This window comes from Rhopilema esculentum, chromosome 13 (genome assembly GCF_057945365.1).
Source record: "Rhopilema esculentum isolate cy_ngs chromosome 13, ASM5794536v1, whole genome shotgun sequence".
In the NCBI taxonomy this organism is placed as follows: Eukaryota; Metazoa; Cnidaria; class Scyphozoa; order Rhizostomeae; family Rhizostomatidae; genus Rhopilema; species Rhopilema esculentum.
In genome coordinates this window covers 2,240,790-2,255,394 of record NC_142827.1, presented here as the reverse complement: position 1 = coordinate 2,255,394, position 14,605 = coordinate 2,240,790, and the positions used below count along the sequence as shown (strand labels likewise).

The following is a 14,605-nucleotide window of genomic DNA, read 5'->3' as shown; positions in this document are numbered from 1 at the left end:
GGATAAAAGCAAAAAACCCCTAGTAAATCAAATGCTACAACACCCCTCGTGAAATTAACCCTGATAAATTTAATTTTATCAGCATAATATAGCTGAAAATCTAAAAAAATAGGCACATTGGCAAAAACGCGGTTTTACGTATCAAAACAGATCTTAAACAGTTATTTAATACATTTATTATGTCATACATAAATTATGGTTTAATCAATTTGGGAACTGCATCTAAAACTTTATTCCCTTAAAAGTAAAACGAAATTGAGCAGACTGGCATTCTTAGGACAATCTCGTCACAGCAAGCCTCACCTTAACGATTAGATATCGTAAACTTCGAAGTTGTTATTAATGGCAGTGTGCACAATTAATCTACCATGTAGCAAACACGATTAAGAATCTTTCTAAGCCAATCAAATCTACACATACAGTGAACAAAAGGCAGGCTTCGACTTTAAACTTTGCCCAAACAACTGCAAGAACTGCAATACGCTATAATGAAAATGGGCTTCACCAAAAACTAACTAAAAAAGAGGACATAATTAATTACGATCTTTATAGCATCCTGGTAAAGTAGCAGAACGACCGATTTATCTATTTTTCTTTTATTTTCCATTTTTACTTTCCCCTACTTTAAATACATATTAATATTGCAATTTATTCGCTTTCATAAATCTCCTTTTCTTTCTTTCATTCTTGCCATTTTATTATGCTGCAGTTACTGTTCTTAATTTTCGAGGCAGTTAACTAGTAACGCTTTAATGAGCAAATATAACAACTTAAAAAAATTATAATGATACCTCTCGTCAGGTTCCCAAATTGTGGAAAAAATACCAAGTTGGCAAAAATTATCAAGTTGATATCATGTTAACTTGAAAAGTTCTAAACTACTTGGTTCGAGTCATTTCTTAATGAAAAAATGCAAGGAACCGTTATCAACAATGAGCGATACCACTAGCTTCCTGAGAAACTTTTGGAGTCCCACAAGGCGCAGTGCTTGGGCCTATTTTGTCTTCGATATAAATCAATGATTTAACATCAGTTATTAGTGGCGATATACATCTTTATGAAGATGATTCTATGTTATTTGTGGCCCACCCAAAGGCAGAAGATATTTAAGTTAAGCTTAATAGAGAGACCAATTTCGCAGCGAAATGACTTACAGTAACCAGGCTTACAAAATAGAAAAACAAAATACATGATGTTTAGAAGGAAGCAAGACTTAAAAGTATTGACAAGATGCAAATCATGATTGGTAATGAAAATTGAAAAAGTCTGAAAGATTTAAATATCTTTGTGTTTTGTCCGACCAACACATCATGTGGAATGAACATTTTAAAGCATCTGCAGAAAAAACAGCATGAAAATTGGCGAAAAAAGCCATGGCAAGGTTACTGCTTGTCAGCACCCCAATGATACCACATTTTGACTAACGTAAAGACGCATGGTCATCTGCGAGCAATACTAACTTAAAGAGACTTGAATGTCTGTATAGCCATAGTCAATAGAAAAGTCAGTAGGGTTTTTTCTATTGACTATGATATAACATAACAAGGAAAGTGAACTCGAAAAGACAAGTTGCAAGATCGCCTCGGTAATAACTAAGTAACACTGACTTTTGTATCTGTGAATGACCTATCACTGTCGAATCTCAAGAAAATATAATAAGGTATGTGTTGAATGTACAACAGGGATTGATCTATCAAACATTCAACGCCAAAGCTACTCAAGTATTAGTGAAATAACCTCACTACATATTGTACAATAAGTATCAAATTTTTAAGAAGTTGAAAATGTATTCAACTTCATCACAGATTTTACTATGTAGGACCAATAAAAGTGGCGAGGGCTTAGGAAACGTTCCAGGGCTTCAGCTTGACCAAGTCCATAGTAGTGTCTTCAATTAGAAAAAAGATCCTTACTCTTCTCTAAGCCCCTTTACTCAATATAAAAATTCTTTCTCGCAGACCTGGTCACGCAGTTACTGTACAATCACACTTGTCTTGCTCTAGAATAATTACACTGAAATTTGTAAGGCTTCCAGGTTTATCCTAAAAAGGGTCGAACACGCTGTTTCTATCCTTCTTGATTGATTTAAATGCTGAAAGAGATATTAGTAAGATCTTAATACAACAGATCTTGATCTAAAATTGTCTTGCTCAGATTCAGAAGTCTTAAAAATGATTGGTCCAGTAAAGATTTAGGCTTCATTATATGCAATTAAAAGCAACCATACAAACAAACAGCTATAAATTCTCTAGATTTACTCCATTAATTCACAGTTATTCAAGATTCCACTTCAATCTTCTACTTGAGATCAGCTCAGACGTTTACAACCGCAACAACATCGAGATCTTTCTCGAATGCCTTCAAGACAGGCTGAACTTCTTTTTGGATGAAATCACTAACCTATGAAAATAAAAACATTGGATTACCTTAACTCATCGATAACAGCAGGAAAAGACATGGGAATGAATAGGAATTTGAAGGTGACGTTGCGTTCTCAGTTATGCACCATGCCATACTTTTAATGAAGAGCGTGAACGTAATTGAAGTCTTCTGAGCTAGGAAATACATATACATGTACAAGTATACATCGCGATACACACCGCAATACATATATATATATATACATTATATGGTGTGACGTCATCAAACGTATATACACCACTCAATCCCTTTGAAAGGGGATCTATTTAAGCTACAGAAGTTGCCGGAAGTATATACCAGTTCAACACTCGTTCATACTCTTGGCAAGGATTATATGGAATTTATTGACCTGCTAACTGTGATAGAAAAAGGATGCGAAATGGGAATGCCCTCAAATGGCAGGCATAATCTATAAGCGTGGTATGGCCTAAATCTGAGGTCCATCGTGATTAATCAATATCTGGCACTCAGAATAGATTTTCAGGTAAATTCCTGCCTAACTTACTTTTTAAAAACAAATAAAGTGATTTAGCGACAGATTTGCTGCCCCATTTCAGGAATATGGCGAGCTCTTTTGTGACCCTTTCACTTTTCTTGCTGAAGACGCCAAATTTAGATTAGAAGAAATATAGCACAAACCTTATCTTAACTGGAAGCCTTATATTTAAAAATCCAACTTAATTTGCCATTCGAAAAAGGTATTTTAGAAACATGTGCATGCTAACACAGATCTATGATAAAAATTCGTTCTGTCCTGACTACTACTAGCCCTGATGCTATGGTCATTTGGTCTGTGTTTAATTGCGCGTGCGAGTGCGATCGCACACCTTTCCCGGGAAGGCCTGCTTTCCCTCGCAATTGTTCATAGTCAGTGGCTGGCAGATATTAGGAAATCGACTGTTAAGTTTGGTGTACCATAATCAGGTAGGTTAAGTGAAATAAAAAGTACAATTCCCGCAAGAAAACCCTAAGAATTTAGGAAAATAGTGGCCGTATTTCTTTCATTGTGCACCTTGTATTTAAAATGCTTACAAGTTGAGAATGAATTCAGTTATCTAATCGGTGCTTTCATGAAATTTTGCATGTTGACCAAGGATTATTTGAAATTGTAGTCTGCATGTTGGCAATTTTGAACGGCAAACACTCTAAAATTCAAAAATTGAATTAAAGTTTACTTATATAAGATCTCCCCAAATTGCAAGGAAAATACCCCTTAGAATAAAAATCTTCGACCCTTAAATGATCATGAACATTGAAAATGAGAACAAAAACTTATCTCGCTATTTAGTTTTATAAAATTGTTTCAAAATTGCCTCCAAAAATCCGTATTCACCAAATTTCTGGGTTTTTGTTAGTAGAACGGCAAGGAACGTTTGTAAGTTGTTAAACATGGTTCAAACGTCATATAAGCACAAAGACAATATTAGCATTTTGTCAAAAATACCTGTTGCGGTGCTCTTCCTACAAAACTGCTAGGTTCAAGCAACTTGTCCAGATCTTTTTGTACCGGCCCAAAGTAATCCGATTTCTTGATGAGTTCAACGAGGTTATTATCATTGCCCTTCTCCTTCACTTCTGCTGCAGCTGCTTGCGAAAGTTTTCTTATCTCTTCGTGGCATTCCTGACAAAAAACCCTTCTATCAGAAATGTAATATTTCAAAACATGAAATTATGATGCAATGAAATTTTGATGCAATGGAACATATGTTCTCAGTCATCATTAGACTTCCCTGATACAGCCTCCATTTTCATTGCAAGCCCCTTCCCTTAATGCAGGGTTAGGAATCCACTGAGTGAATCTCAAACAAGTCCCTGTAAAGCTTCATTAGACTGAAGCTTTCAATCGAAAAGAGCAAGCAGTGTTTGAAACGGAACTGGGATGAAGAGTTGCTTCTCTAAAACTTTACAAGGGTGGCCTGAGCTTGGGGGTTCTTCTAGGCCCCGCATTTTATTGCCCAAACTATATAGAACAAGTGATATATATAATCAGTGATATATCAACGCCCAACAATAGTTCTAGTTAACATATACATTTGTTAAGCAACGCCCAACTAAAATTACACTCATTCGACGAGGGGGGCTATGCTGCTGGAGCCTCCTCACAGAACCTCTGGAGGGCTGTCTGAAAAAAACACTTCAATGGAATGAACTTAAATGTCCCGAAATAGTTGGCAATTAAGCGGGAAGGGGAAGGGCATTAGAAAATAAAAGTGATAAAACCATCAAAGGTAACAGTAGATTACACTTTGTTAGGTAATTCTTGATAAAAATGGCTATTCAACGCTTTGTGAAGTAACCCAAATTCAATTATAGAATGCTACTCTATTCATCACACAATGCAGTGTGATCGGTGATATATATAGCACGGAGCGTTGGACTGATATCTATCTTTTAAGGAATGTCTTGGTTGCAAAACTTCCACGACTGGTGCAGTCTGACGGGGAGGATGCGTGCTTAGCATTCGGTAAAAGCCAGAAAGGTACGAAGACTGAACCACGAGACAATGCAATCACCCAACTTACAAAGAAATAAGGGCACAAAGAAAAGCGCCCTCTCAGTTTCTTAGCAACTCTAAATTTAAATTATGATTTCATTCACTTTAAAAAATGAGTCGAGCACAAGCAAAATGTATAGGTAACGTATTGTAAAATTTGATTTTCTCATATAATAAAAAGGAAAGAAAGAAGGAAAGCCGCTTTGAGGGTTCGAAGATATCAGGATTGCTTGAATGGAAAACAGGGATGCACTGAAGAAATTTGGAAAGCGTTATCAGTCAATTTAGATCCAGATAATTTAGACATAATGTTTGAAAACAAACCTGCCTATCTCCGCCAGCTTTCACCATAGCCATGATGATATTCTCCGTGGCCATGAAAGGAAGTTCTTGATTTACATGCCTCTCAATTACTTTTGGGTAGACGACCAGCCCCTCAGATATATTCTGTACTGTATTCAGAATGATGTCCGCAATGAGAAAAGCCTCGGCCAGAGATATTCTCCTATTTTAAAAGAAATAAATAGGTTAAAACTGTTGTGTTTTTATGTAGAAGTACAGCTTCAACGAAGTAAGCAACTTTGTAGTCACTGGCAACAGAGCGTAAGAAAACCCAGAGGACCTTCTTTCTGCTATTCGCTTGGCTGTACCACTTTCAGTTCTCAAGCTTTCTAGCCAAAAATGTTGCATAGTTTCTACGTCCAATAGAGAAAAGCCTTGTAGATCTATTGAACAACTTTTTTGCGGTACAGAATTTGAAAATGGCTTTGAAAAAAGCAAACATTTTACGACATACTAAAAGCTTTTTCGTCTGACACTCCTCAGAGCATAAAACGTCAGAATAAGGTTCCGAAAGAACACGATGGAAAATATATACCCAGTTGTGGATCGAAATAGGCCAATCAGAAAGACGCAAGCACAAGACCGGTATAATTGACCAATCAGTGCCGCGAGCCTAAAGAAAAATTACCAATGGAGTCCAAGAGAGAAAACGAACTCCTTTCGTCTACACAATGGCGGCTTTTTCATTTTAATGTAGATTGACTCCAAAACTGCTAGATGGAAGGACGACCGGTCTCTGCCAATTATCCGAAACATGTCGTCATTATAGAGTTTTGCACTATCTGGGTTGTCTTTTATCCAAACTGTTCATGCAAAACACAGAACTATTGTAGGCAAAGGTAAGCGAAAAAAAAACAACTTTGTTTTAAAGCTAGAAGGAGATTGATTGATCTCTTTAAAAAATAATTTAAGGGCTGCGGAGCAACAAAAAAAATCAAAATTGATGCTTTCTTTGTTAATAATTTGAAGGCATATTTCAAAATATAAATGCCCAGTTTCGAGAAAAAAGTTCATTCAAGGACATTGCGAACAACGGACACCTTCCAACAAAGATCAAGAGCCATGATCTCAGAGATTCACGTGTTATATGAGTGCATCAAGGTGATGTAAGTGAATTTTTAAAGTTTCATGATTGTAGTAATAAAAAGATAGAGCGAAATAAAATCACGGAAGAAGTGCTATCAGGACTTTTTAGGGCCTAAGCAGCGAAAGTAACTACTAAAACATTAGGATAGAGAGAAACTTCCATTAAGAATCCACATTCTTTAAAGATATCCAGGGCCATCATATCTGAACTGAGACATTAAATAGTTAAAAGCAGCTTGCAAACCAAAAAGTCCAACAAGCAACAGTATACTCAGGGCTGGCAGAAGCGGGTCAGGGCCGGCCAGGACGACCTTGATTCGGTCCGTAGACCGCAAATTACTTGAAACTGCTTCTTTTGAATGAAAAAATATGAGAGCAACCAGATAAAATCATAGTCACCTGTTTGAGCTATCGTCTAAGGTTCTCTCCATCCACTGCGTGGCAGCTGTTTGCTGCGCATCAGCCACTAAAGCCATCAGATGCCTGGATAGACCGCAACATCGTTCACTTCGCATTGGATTCCTTTTGTAAGCCATTGCACTCGATCCAATCTGGTTCTTTTCAAAAGGCTCCTCCACCTCCTTCAAACTCGCTAGCAGACGAATGTCCGTGCACATCTGTACAAAAGATTGTTAACAGTTTCCCGTCTGCGGCTACGTTCGCGGGGGGAGGGCCGTTGCGCTAGCTCGTGCGTCAAGAACGCATAAAACGAATTTTTTTAGCGGGTAGGAATAAACAAATATTGTTATGATGGCTGTAGACACCGACGTAACGGAAGTGGTGGGGTTTTTTGGGAGTTTGCTGCTAAGAGAATCTGTCTTAAGAGACAAATCTAATTTGTGATAAAGATGGCAGTAAAAATATTCAATAATTTCTCCCTTATCGCAGTTAATGTTTTAGCAAACGATCTTTGAATTTTTGCATGCTTGCTCAATTTTTGAAGACAAATCGTTTTCGATCAAAGCTCTAACTGAGTACTCAAATAATCTGTTAGTTTCTATTTTAAATAGCAACTAACCTAAACAATTTGAGGCAGCTTTTGGCATCATTTAACATCAGGTTAAAGATATCATCACAATGCAAAAGATTCTAGACGAATTATTGCAAGATTAGAGCTGCATCGCTTCAATACATGTTCAAAATTAATAAAAATATCTTTGCGAAGACGTCTTGAGAAAATAAAACCCACGCGCACAAGTTTTGTGACATGAACCCTCATTTTCGCATGACACAGAATCCTTTAAATGTTGAATAAGGCGTTCAACACTTTTGGTTGATACCCCTTTTATGGAAAAGTCTAGCCCCCCCCCCCCATATCGAAGGTGAACGACAAAAGCAACGCAAGGCGCAACATACCTTGTGGATTGTCGCACCCAAACCCGCAAGACCCGACAAAACAATAAGATCGACTTTCCGACTGTATGTCTGTCCAGTGACGGAGTACGACGATGTAAAACCAGCCATTTCGGTTACACGGTTGTCGAGTTTAAGAACCTGGAAAATTAATAGATTAATTAGATACAACATTGAACAATCAAATTTCGGATCAATCTTTTACTGAAAGGCAAAGGAAAGTAGGTGCAGAAACTCAGAAATTTGAAAGGAAGATCCTTTCAAATGATAAAAAGTACGGGAAAACGGCCTAAATATAACTTCACTGGAGAGTGGAGACGAGTCAACATAAGTCAGGTTAATGCAGACTAGATATTGGCTAATGTACTTCAAATTTCTATGATTAAATAAGAATTTTGTCTTTCTAGCGAGGTCAGAAAACCATGCAGCGAAAAGGTTGCAAAAAAGGTTTTCTGGTACAGGTACAAGGTAGTAGGAAACGTATGTAAATTAGCTTGTCAGTCTCCTAGAGCAACGGCGGTGATTGGCTGTTAGAAACAAGACAATGGCAGCTATTGGTTGTTGAAAACAAAGCCCGATCAAAGTTCGATCCTAACCCAAGGGCATTGACTCTGGCGATGGCTTTCACTACGGTCCATTTCTTACTTAATGCAATCAAAGATAGAACAGAATGCCCAGTAAACAATCCAACGAAGGTTTTTTCCTTATAACAGCGCAATACTTCGGGGGCAGATAAAAAAACAGATTTAAACTTGCAAAGATCGACACCAGAAAAACAGATTCATTTCATGAAGATCTACGAATCATGAAAAAACAAATTATACGTGGTGAGATGCTAACCAGTTATCGCGCGTTTTAGTATTAGTATTATTCTGTAAATTTTTCTTTTGTAGATAGTTAGTTTAAATTGTTGTATTTAGCTATTGTAAATACCAACTTCAAATAATGTAATAATAATAATAAAAATAATGCGTGGAATGTTAAAGCTTGCAGACAGGTAAGCAATAATCGAGAATCTGAAACGTGGACCAACTGCCGAGCTAGAAAAGTCTAAAAGAGGGGCCAATCCTTTTCAGGCACCACAGCAAGCTTTTCGTGAAAGACTTTTTAGTTTTCCTGAACCGTGTCAAGGACCTCATTTCTCCCCGTTTGAAGGGAACTCGATCCCAAGACATTTACAGAACTCTCTTACTTCGTATAGGCAGGACCACTGTAAGTTTGTAACATTAAAATAGCCTGAAAAATTAAAATTGGGAAACATTGGGAAAAGCCGCACTAAATAACTCTTGATACTGTAGAAAGGTGATTGGCACATCATCACCACAAGGGGTTGAATATTCGATCGACTAAGATTTTCTTGGCGAAAGCTTCGTAATTCTAGGGAAGGAAAATGTTAAAACAAAGACGCAACGAATAGGGTTCTTTAAAGCTCGCTCAAAAGCAAACTTCGGTTTATCTATTCTTTGTGTACATCTGATACTAAGTGTATTGAGAGATACCCCGTGCAAAGTTCTCTTTAAGCTAGCCCTGGGAGGCATTATAATCTTCACCTTTTAAAAGAAAAGTTTGTAGATGTAAAATCAAAAACCTGTTGGAAACTGTAATTTGCAAATATGAAGTTTATCAGAGAAAGTGTATAGGTGCAGACGCAACATCCTAATGATCGAATTTTTGTATCAACCTAAACAAATATTGCGAAAGAGCTCCAATCTGAAGCTCTAAAAACCATGCTCCCCTGTGTTCCCTATCTATTGATTGTTATAAACAGCCCGTGCTCCAGACCTCTAGTCATAAACCACTAATTCTTTAATCGTATACTGCCTCGTTTTAGAGCTGTATCTTCTTGAGAACCTGTCAAGGGCTGCATAATTTATTATAAGCCTAAAGAGAAGCCAGGTGAAGGTGTTTCAACTCGCAAGGCATCTTCAAACGCTACGTTGGGTGATTTAACCCACCAAAAAGGCTGTTCGTGTGAAAATGAAGTTTGAGAGTACGGAAATAGCCCATTATACTCGAAACTCAAGCTACAGATTTTGAGACAGCTTATTATACAAAAAAGCGCCATATGTTTGCTCATCACAGAAAGACTTGAAAAAAGAGATTAGTGCAGCAACAACTACCTCTCCGTACGAGTCTGATTGAAAAGAAGAAAGCAGACTGAAATTCGTAAGCAAGCAGAGACAAAACCTGGTGTCCAATGGACAAAAACGTCATATTAATGGAATGGTCTAAAAAGACCCTACACACTTGGGATACATTCAAAATGCCTCAAATCAGAACATTTTAGCGCCAAAAAACAAATATTGTGTAGAATGCTTTAGGTCTCTAGGGAGTGACCCAAACATTGAAGGGGGGGGGGGGTTTAATGGCGGAAGAAAAAATGGGAAAATAGAGAAATATTTTGGGCCAAAATAGTAACACTCCATTTACTGTTGTACCACTCAAACTACTTGCTACACCTCTGTTTAACTTCTTGCTAAAGAACTATAAATCTCTCCTCTAGTCTAGAGTGCTTCTCCGCTCTTAAGTAGAGACCTGCATTTTAAAAAGGAAAGAAAGGCAAACTTGAAATGCTCGAAAGGTGATTCTGGGGAAAAACATTGCAGCTCAGCTGGAGAGAAGAATAAATATGAAGATATCTTTAACAAAGTAGTTGAAAGGAAATCTCTGCTTACCACAATAAATATTCGAAATAAAAGCATAAAGGCCGAAACTTTGTTCACGGTGGTTACTGAAGGCAGGTTGAAAGGAAAGACAAACGGAGGAAGGTAGAAAATATCAAGAAGATCAAAGGTACAAACAGTTTAAGATTAGGGTCACGAGATACGAGACTTATTTTAGTCCAAACACGTCTCGTAGCAGAACCCATTTAGGTGGAGTGGGGCTATCCAGACATGACAGTATGTTCGTAAGTATGATTTTATCAGTGCTGCACACGCAGTTTCACTCGTCACAGATGACTTGAAGGAATCTGTCGTCTGAAACATCCCTACTGGCAATTGATTTGACTGTTTGAAAACCTGCTAAGCAATGAGAAGCCAATCGGACAGCTAACTGTCATCTGGTCCAATCAGAGCCACTACTAGATAAACGTGTCATAACGCAAAATCCCTAGAGAATGTAAAGTTTAATCTCAGGCTATGTATGGAGTATCCGTGGACGGTGGTTTCTCAATTTTTAGCACGAATAAAGCAGGCTAGCGTGATTTAAAGACATATATGGACAAACCTTATCGTGGTCGCCGTTAAATAGCGCAAGGAAACTCGCTTGGGTTCCAGTTGTTCCCTTGGCCCCTCTGAACTTCAAATTTTCCTTCACTCCAGTGATATTTTCAAGGTCCATGAGCAAATCCGAGATCCAAAGGCAAGCTCGTTTTCCAACGGTGGTCAGTTGAGCTGGCCTGCAAATTAAGCAGAAATCATGTTCATCCGTCACAATATTGTTTACAGTCACATATAGTTTAGACCCAAATACACAATTAAATTCTGTGTACAGTCACAATCGCTTGATGTCACAGCTTTGTGAGCAACATTTGATGTGACTTTAACCAGAATCTACTGTAACTATATCATCGGATCAATTTGCTGATAAGCATGTCACAGCTTATGTTTGATAGAAACATTGGATTTCTTTATGCTGTTGTCATTTGGTAGCATCTTGCTTATACATTTCCTTGATTATACCAAACAAGCCTTTTCTCAAACATCATCTTCTCAGCACTTGACCATTTTGATTTAAAAATTAAGGAACAAAGAACAACAAAGATACATTTTCCTCTTTATTTGCATTTTTGTAGATATTTTTAGCGCGAACCACCATAAGCACGAAAAAACCGCTACTGTGTAGACAAAAGGAGTTCGTTTTCACCTTAGGACTCCATTGGTAACATTCTAATAGGCAAGCGGCACTGATTGGTCAACCTTTACAGTCATGTGCTCGTGTTTCTGATTGGCCTATTTCGATCCACAACTGGGTATATATATTTCTTAGCGTAGAGTTTTCGATCTATGTTCTGACGTTTTAAACTCTGAAGAGTGTCAGACGAAAAGCTTTAGTTTACTAAATGTTTGCTTTTTTCAAAGCTATTTACAAGTTTTGTACCACCAAAAGATTGTTTAGATATTTTTTCTATCACTTAAACAAGTAAATAAATGCTATCAAATCTAATTGGTCAATTTCAGGCAATGATTTGAAAGAATAACAAAACAACGCACAATTTTAAAGATCATATGTTAAACCTACTGAAAATGGGTGAACCCTAAGCAGGGTAAATCCTTCTGTTCCTCTGCAAATCTTGATAGACGATGAATGCACCTTGCAAGCTAGAAGAAATACAGTTCTGTGCAGAAAAAATACCTAAGCCACTTTGTTTCACAAAAAATGTTCATCATCACTAGCGGCAGAGGTAATAGCAAAAGACAAACAAATAAACAAAGAAAAAGCAATAGAAATGAGAGTATTAATTGTGTCTTTTTATGAACACTTTTGATAACCTACCAGATAGACAAAGCTTTCTACCTACATGTGCATAGAAGAGAAAGGTTTAAAGTTGCTTCAGAGTAGAGGGCCTAGTGGTTTTAAAGTATGGACAAATGCCAATATGTAACAATGGGTTTTGAGACTCATTGATAGAAGGCAATATTTGGTGCAAAATTCTTTGGGCAAGAAAATGCTTTGAATAATCTATTTCAGGAAGTTATGCACAAGACTCTTACTTTTGGAAGTATTATGTCCAGCCCATCTCTGATCACAATCAAGTCCTAAAAAGCAGAAGATTATACAGATAAAAATTTTCTATGCATTTAAGCAACAAAAGGTTGTTGAATATTACCCCTAAGAGTGGTATTTAATGAGAAAGAGATCATTTTAAGCATGCAAATTTCATTTAAATAAAATTATTTTACGATTTCTGGCCAGATTGCCATTGTCAATGAAAACAAATGCCCTTTGATAAACACTTGATGAAATTTTCTAGGTTACCATTCAGTGTTGCAGTAATGTTCTAAATATTGAAAAAGGTGTTTTTAAATTGAACAAAATGAAGATGTAGTCAAAAATTCATAGGTGCCCATGAACGTGTACAGTAGGGCCTAACTTTTAAACTCTAGCAACGGGTGCAAGAAACACTTAAGACTGGGCTGGGGTCAAGCCAGACTGTCTGGCCTCATTGTATTTTAAATTTTTTATATGTATGCCAGAAAGATGAGATAGTCAATAGGCTCTTCACAAAATTATCTTTACTTTGGGATGACAGTAAACATATAATGAGGAACAGTACAACATATATTGAAAATGATTTGTAAGCTAATAATTTAAAATATATGGACGTATATCTCATTCCAACAAACATTGCTTTATCAGAGTTAAAGAGGGTTACAGTCCACTCTGCCTATAGTAATTCTGCTTAAAGTCACACTACTGGTTACAGGCACATACATTTTAGACCCAAATATACAAAACTATTATATTTAGCTCTACTTACAATCTCACTCCATTTACAGTCACAAATTTTCAAGCAAAAATTGGAGTGGCAATAACTTGAGTCTAATGTTGTGGTAGAAAGCTACAACTTCTTTCTTTACAAAGTTAGCAGAGAATGTTTCACAATATCAATATACTAAAAATTACTTATTTCTGATGAGCAAAAATATCTAATAAAAAAGAGAATTGTTTGTTGTCAATTGTCCAAATTCCTATGAAGGAATCTTTTCTCTGGGAGCTTCATTGACATTAAAAGTAAATGCTTTCCTTGTAAATTTTGCCTATCATCATCATGTTGTTCAATCAGTTAATCATTGTGTATATGAACAATATACACCTCTCAAGTCCCTTTTAGGACTCTCTAAAGTTAAAGCATTTTCACCTCCATAGTATTTTATATCTTTAGAAACTAAATGAAAACAAAAGGCGCATACTGTATTGTCTCCAACAAAGCAGGAAGTTGCTCCAAGATGTATTATTGCTGCTGCTTTTGGGCAACAAACTCCAAACGCATGAACATGTGCCATCACATCATGCCTCCTTATCTTCTCTTCTTTTGCAGCTAAATCATAATCAATGTTTTGAACATTGCTCTCCATTTCTGTAATCTGTTCATCTGTGATTGACAAACCAAGTTCCTGAGGGAGAAAAATGTATTTATAATTAAGAGACAAAGGCAAACCACTGGGCAACCTACAATGTGAGGTCCAGTTCAAAAGCAAACTTTTATAGCAGTAAGCTGAGGGAATACTTTGGCTATGCTTAAAATGAAAATCATAGAAGTTCACTAGCCAAACACGGGGGCGCTTTTGCAAGAATGCCCTTGTCCAAACAGTTATCACCCCCCCCCCCCCCCCCAAAGAAATTCCCCTGCGTTCAATTTCTTTAATATGTCTTGGTTTGGCTTTGTCCCCCAATCACTTTAAAAAATATACTCAAAACCATCCAATATCCCCAATCACGATCAAGCATTAATAATAATAATTTTAAATCTAACAATAACCGTCGTCAAACCTTTTCGGCCTTCGCTAGAATAATCCACAATTTTCGCCAAGTTGTGAACTTCTTTTCTTCTGAAAAATTAAATGCCATTTCTTTACTGGCATATCTTCCAGTTAAAGGGCTATTGTACCGTGTTCTATCTGTCATTTTGTGTTTTTTTTTCAGTTCAAATTTTTAGTTTTGAACCACGCTTTGGGATTCTGTTCCCGCTAATTTTGTTCCAGCCTCGTTGACACAGCCTCGGTCACACGTTAACATCGAAAGCAAACAAAATACCATTCTTCTTTGAAATGCATCAGAATTTCTGTAAATCTTCTTAACAGCTGATAGCATGAACTAAAATAACACCGTAAATTGAGATATAGTTTACACCGCACTCAAGTTAACCATATGAAAAGGCCAAAGTGAATATATTTTTCCTAAACG

At 36.9% G+C, this 14,605-nt stretch overlaps 1 protein-coding gene across 1 annotated transcript; it reads right to left on the bottom strand.

Moving 5' to 3' along the window:
- Positions 1 to 2,184: 2,184 nt before the first annotated feature.
- LOC135691823 (adenylosuccinate lyase) lies at positions 2,185 to 14,418 on the bottom strand. The gene is made up of 10 exons (XM_065209800.2): positions 14,192 to 14,418; positions 13,612 to 13,815; positions 12,412 to 12,456; positions 11,939 to 12,018; positions 10,925 to 11,096; positions 7,700 to 7,837; positions 6,743 to 6,960; positions 5,240 to 5,420; positions 3,866 to 4,042; positions 2,185 to 2,400 (listed from the first exon to the last, which is right to left on the bottom strand). Exons 1-10 carry the CDS (start codon positions 14,324 to 14,326, stop codon positions 2,314 to 2,316), a joined length of 1,437 nt encoding a protein of 478 aa, XP_065065872.2. The 5' UTR covers positions 14,327 to 14,418; the 3' UTR covers positions 2,185 to 2,313.
- Between the last annotated feature and the right edge of the window lie 187 nt (positions 14,419 to 14,605).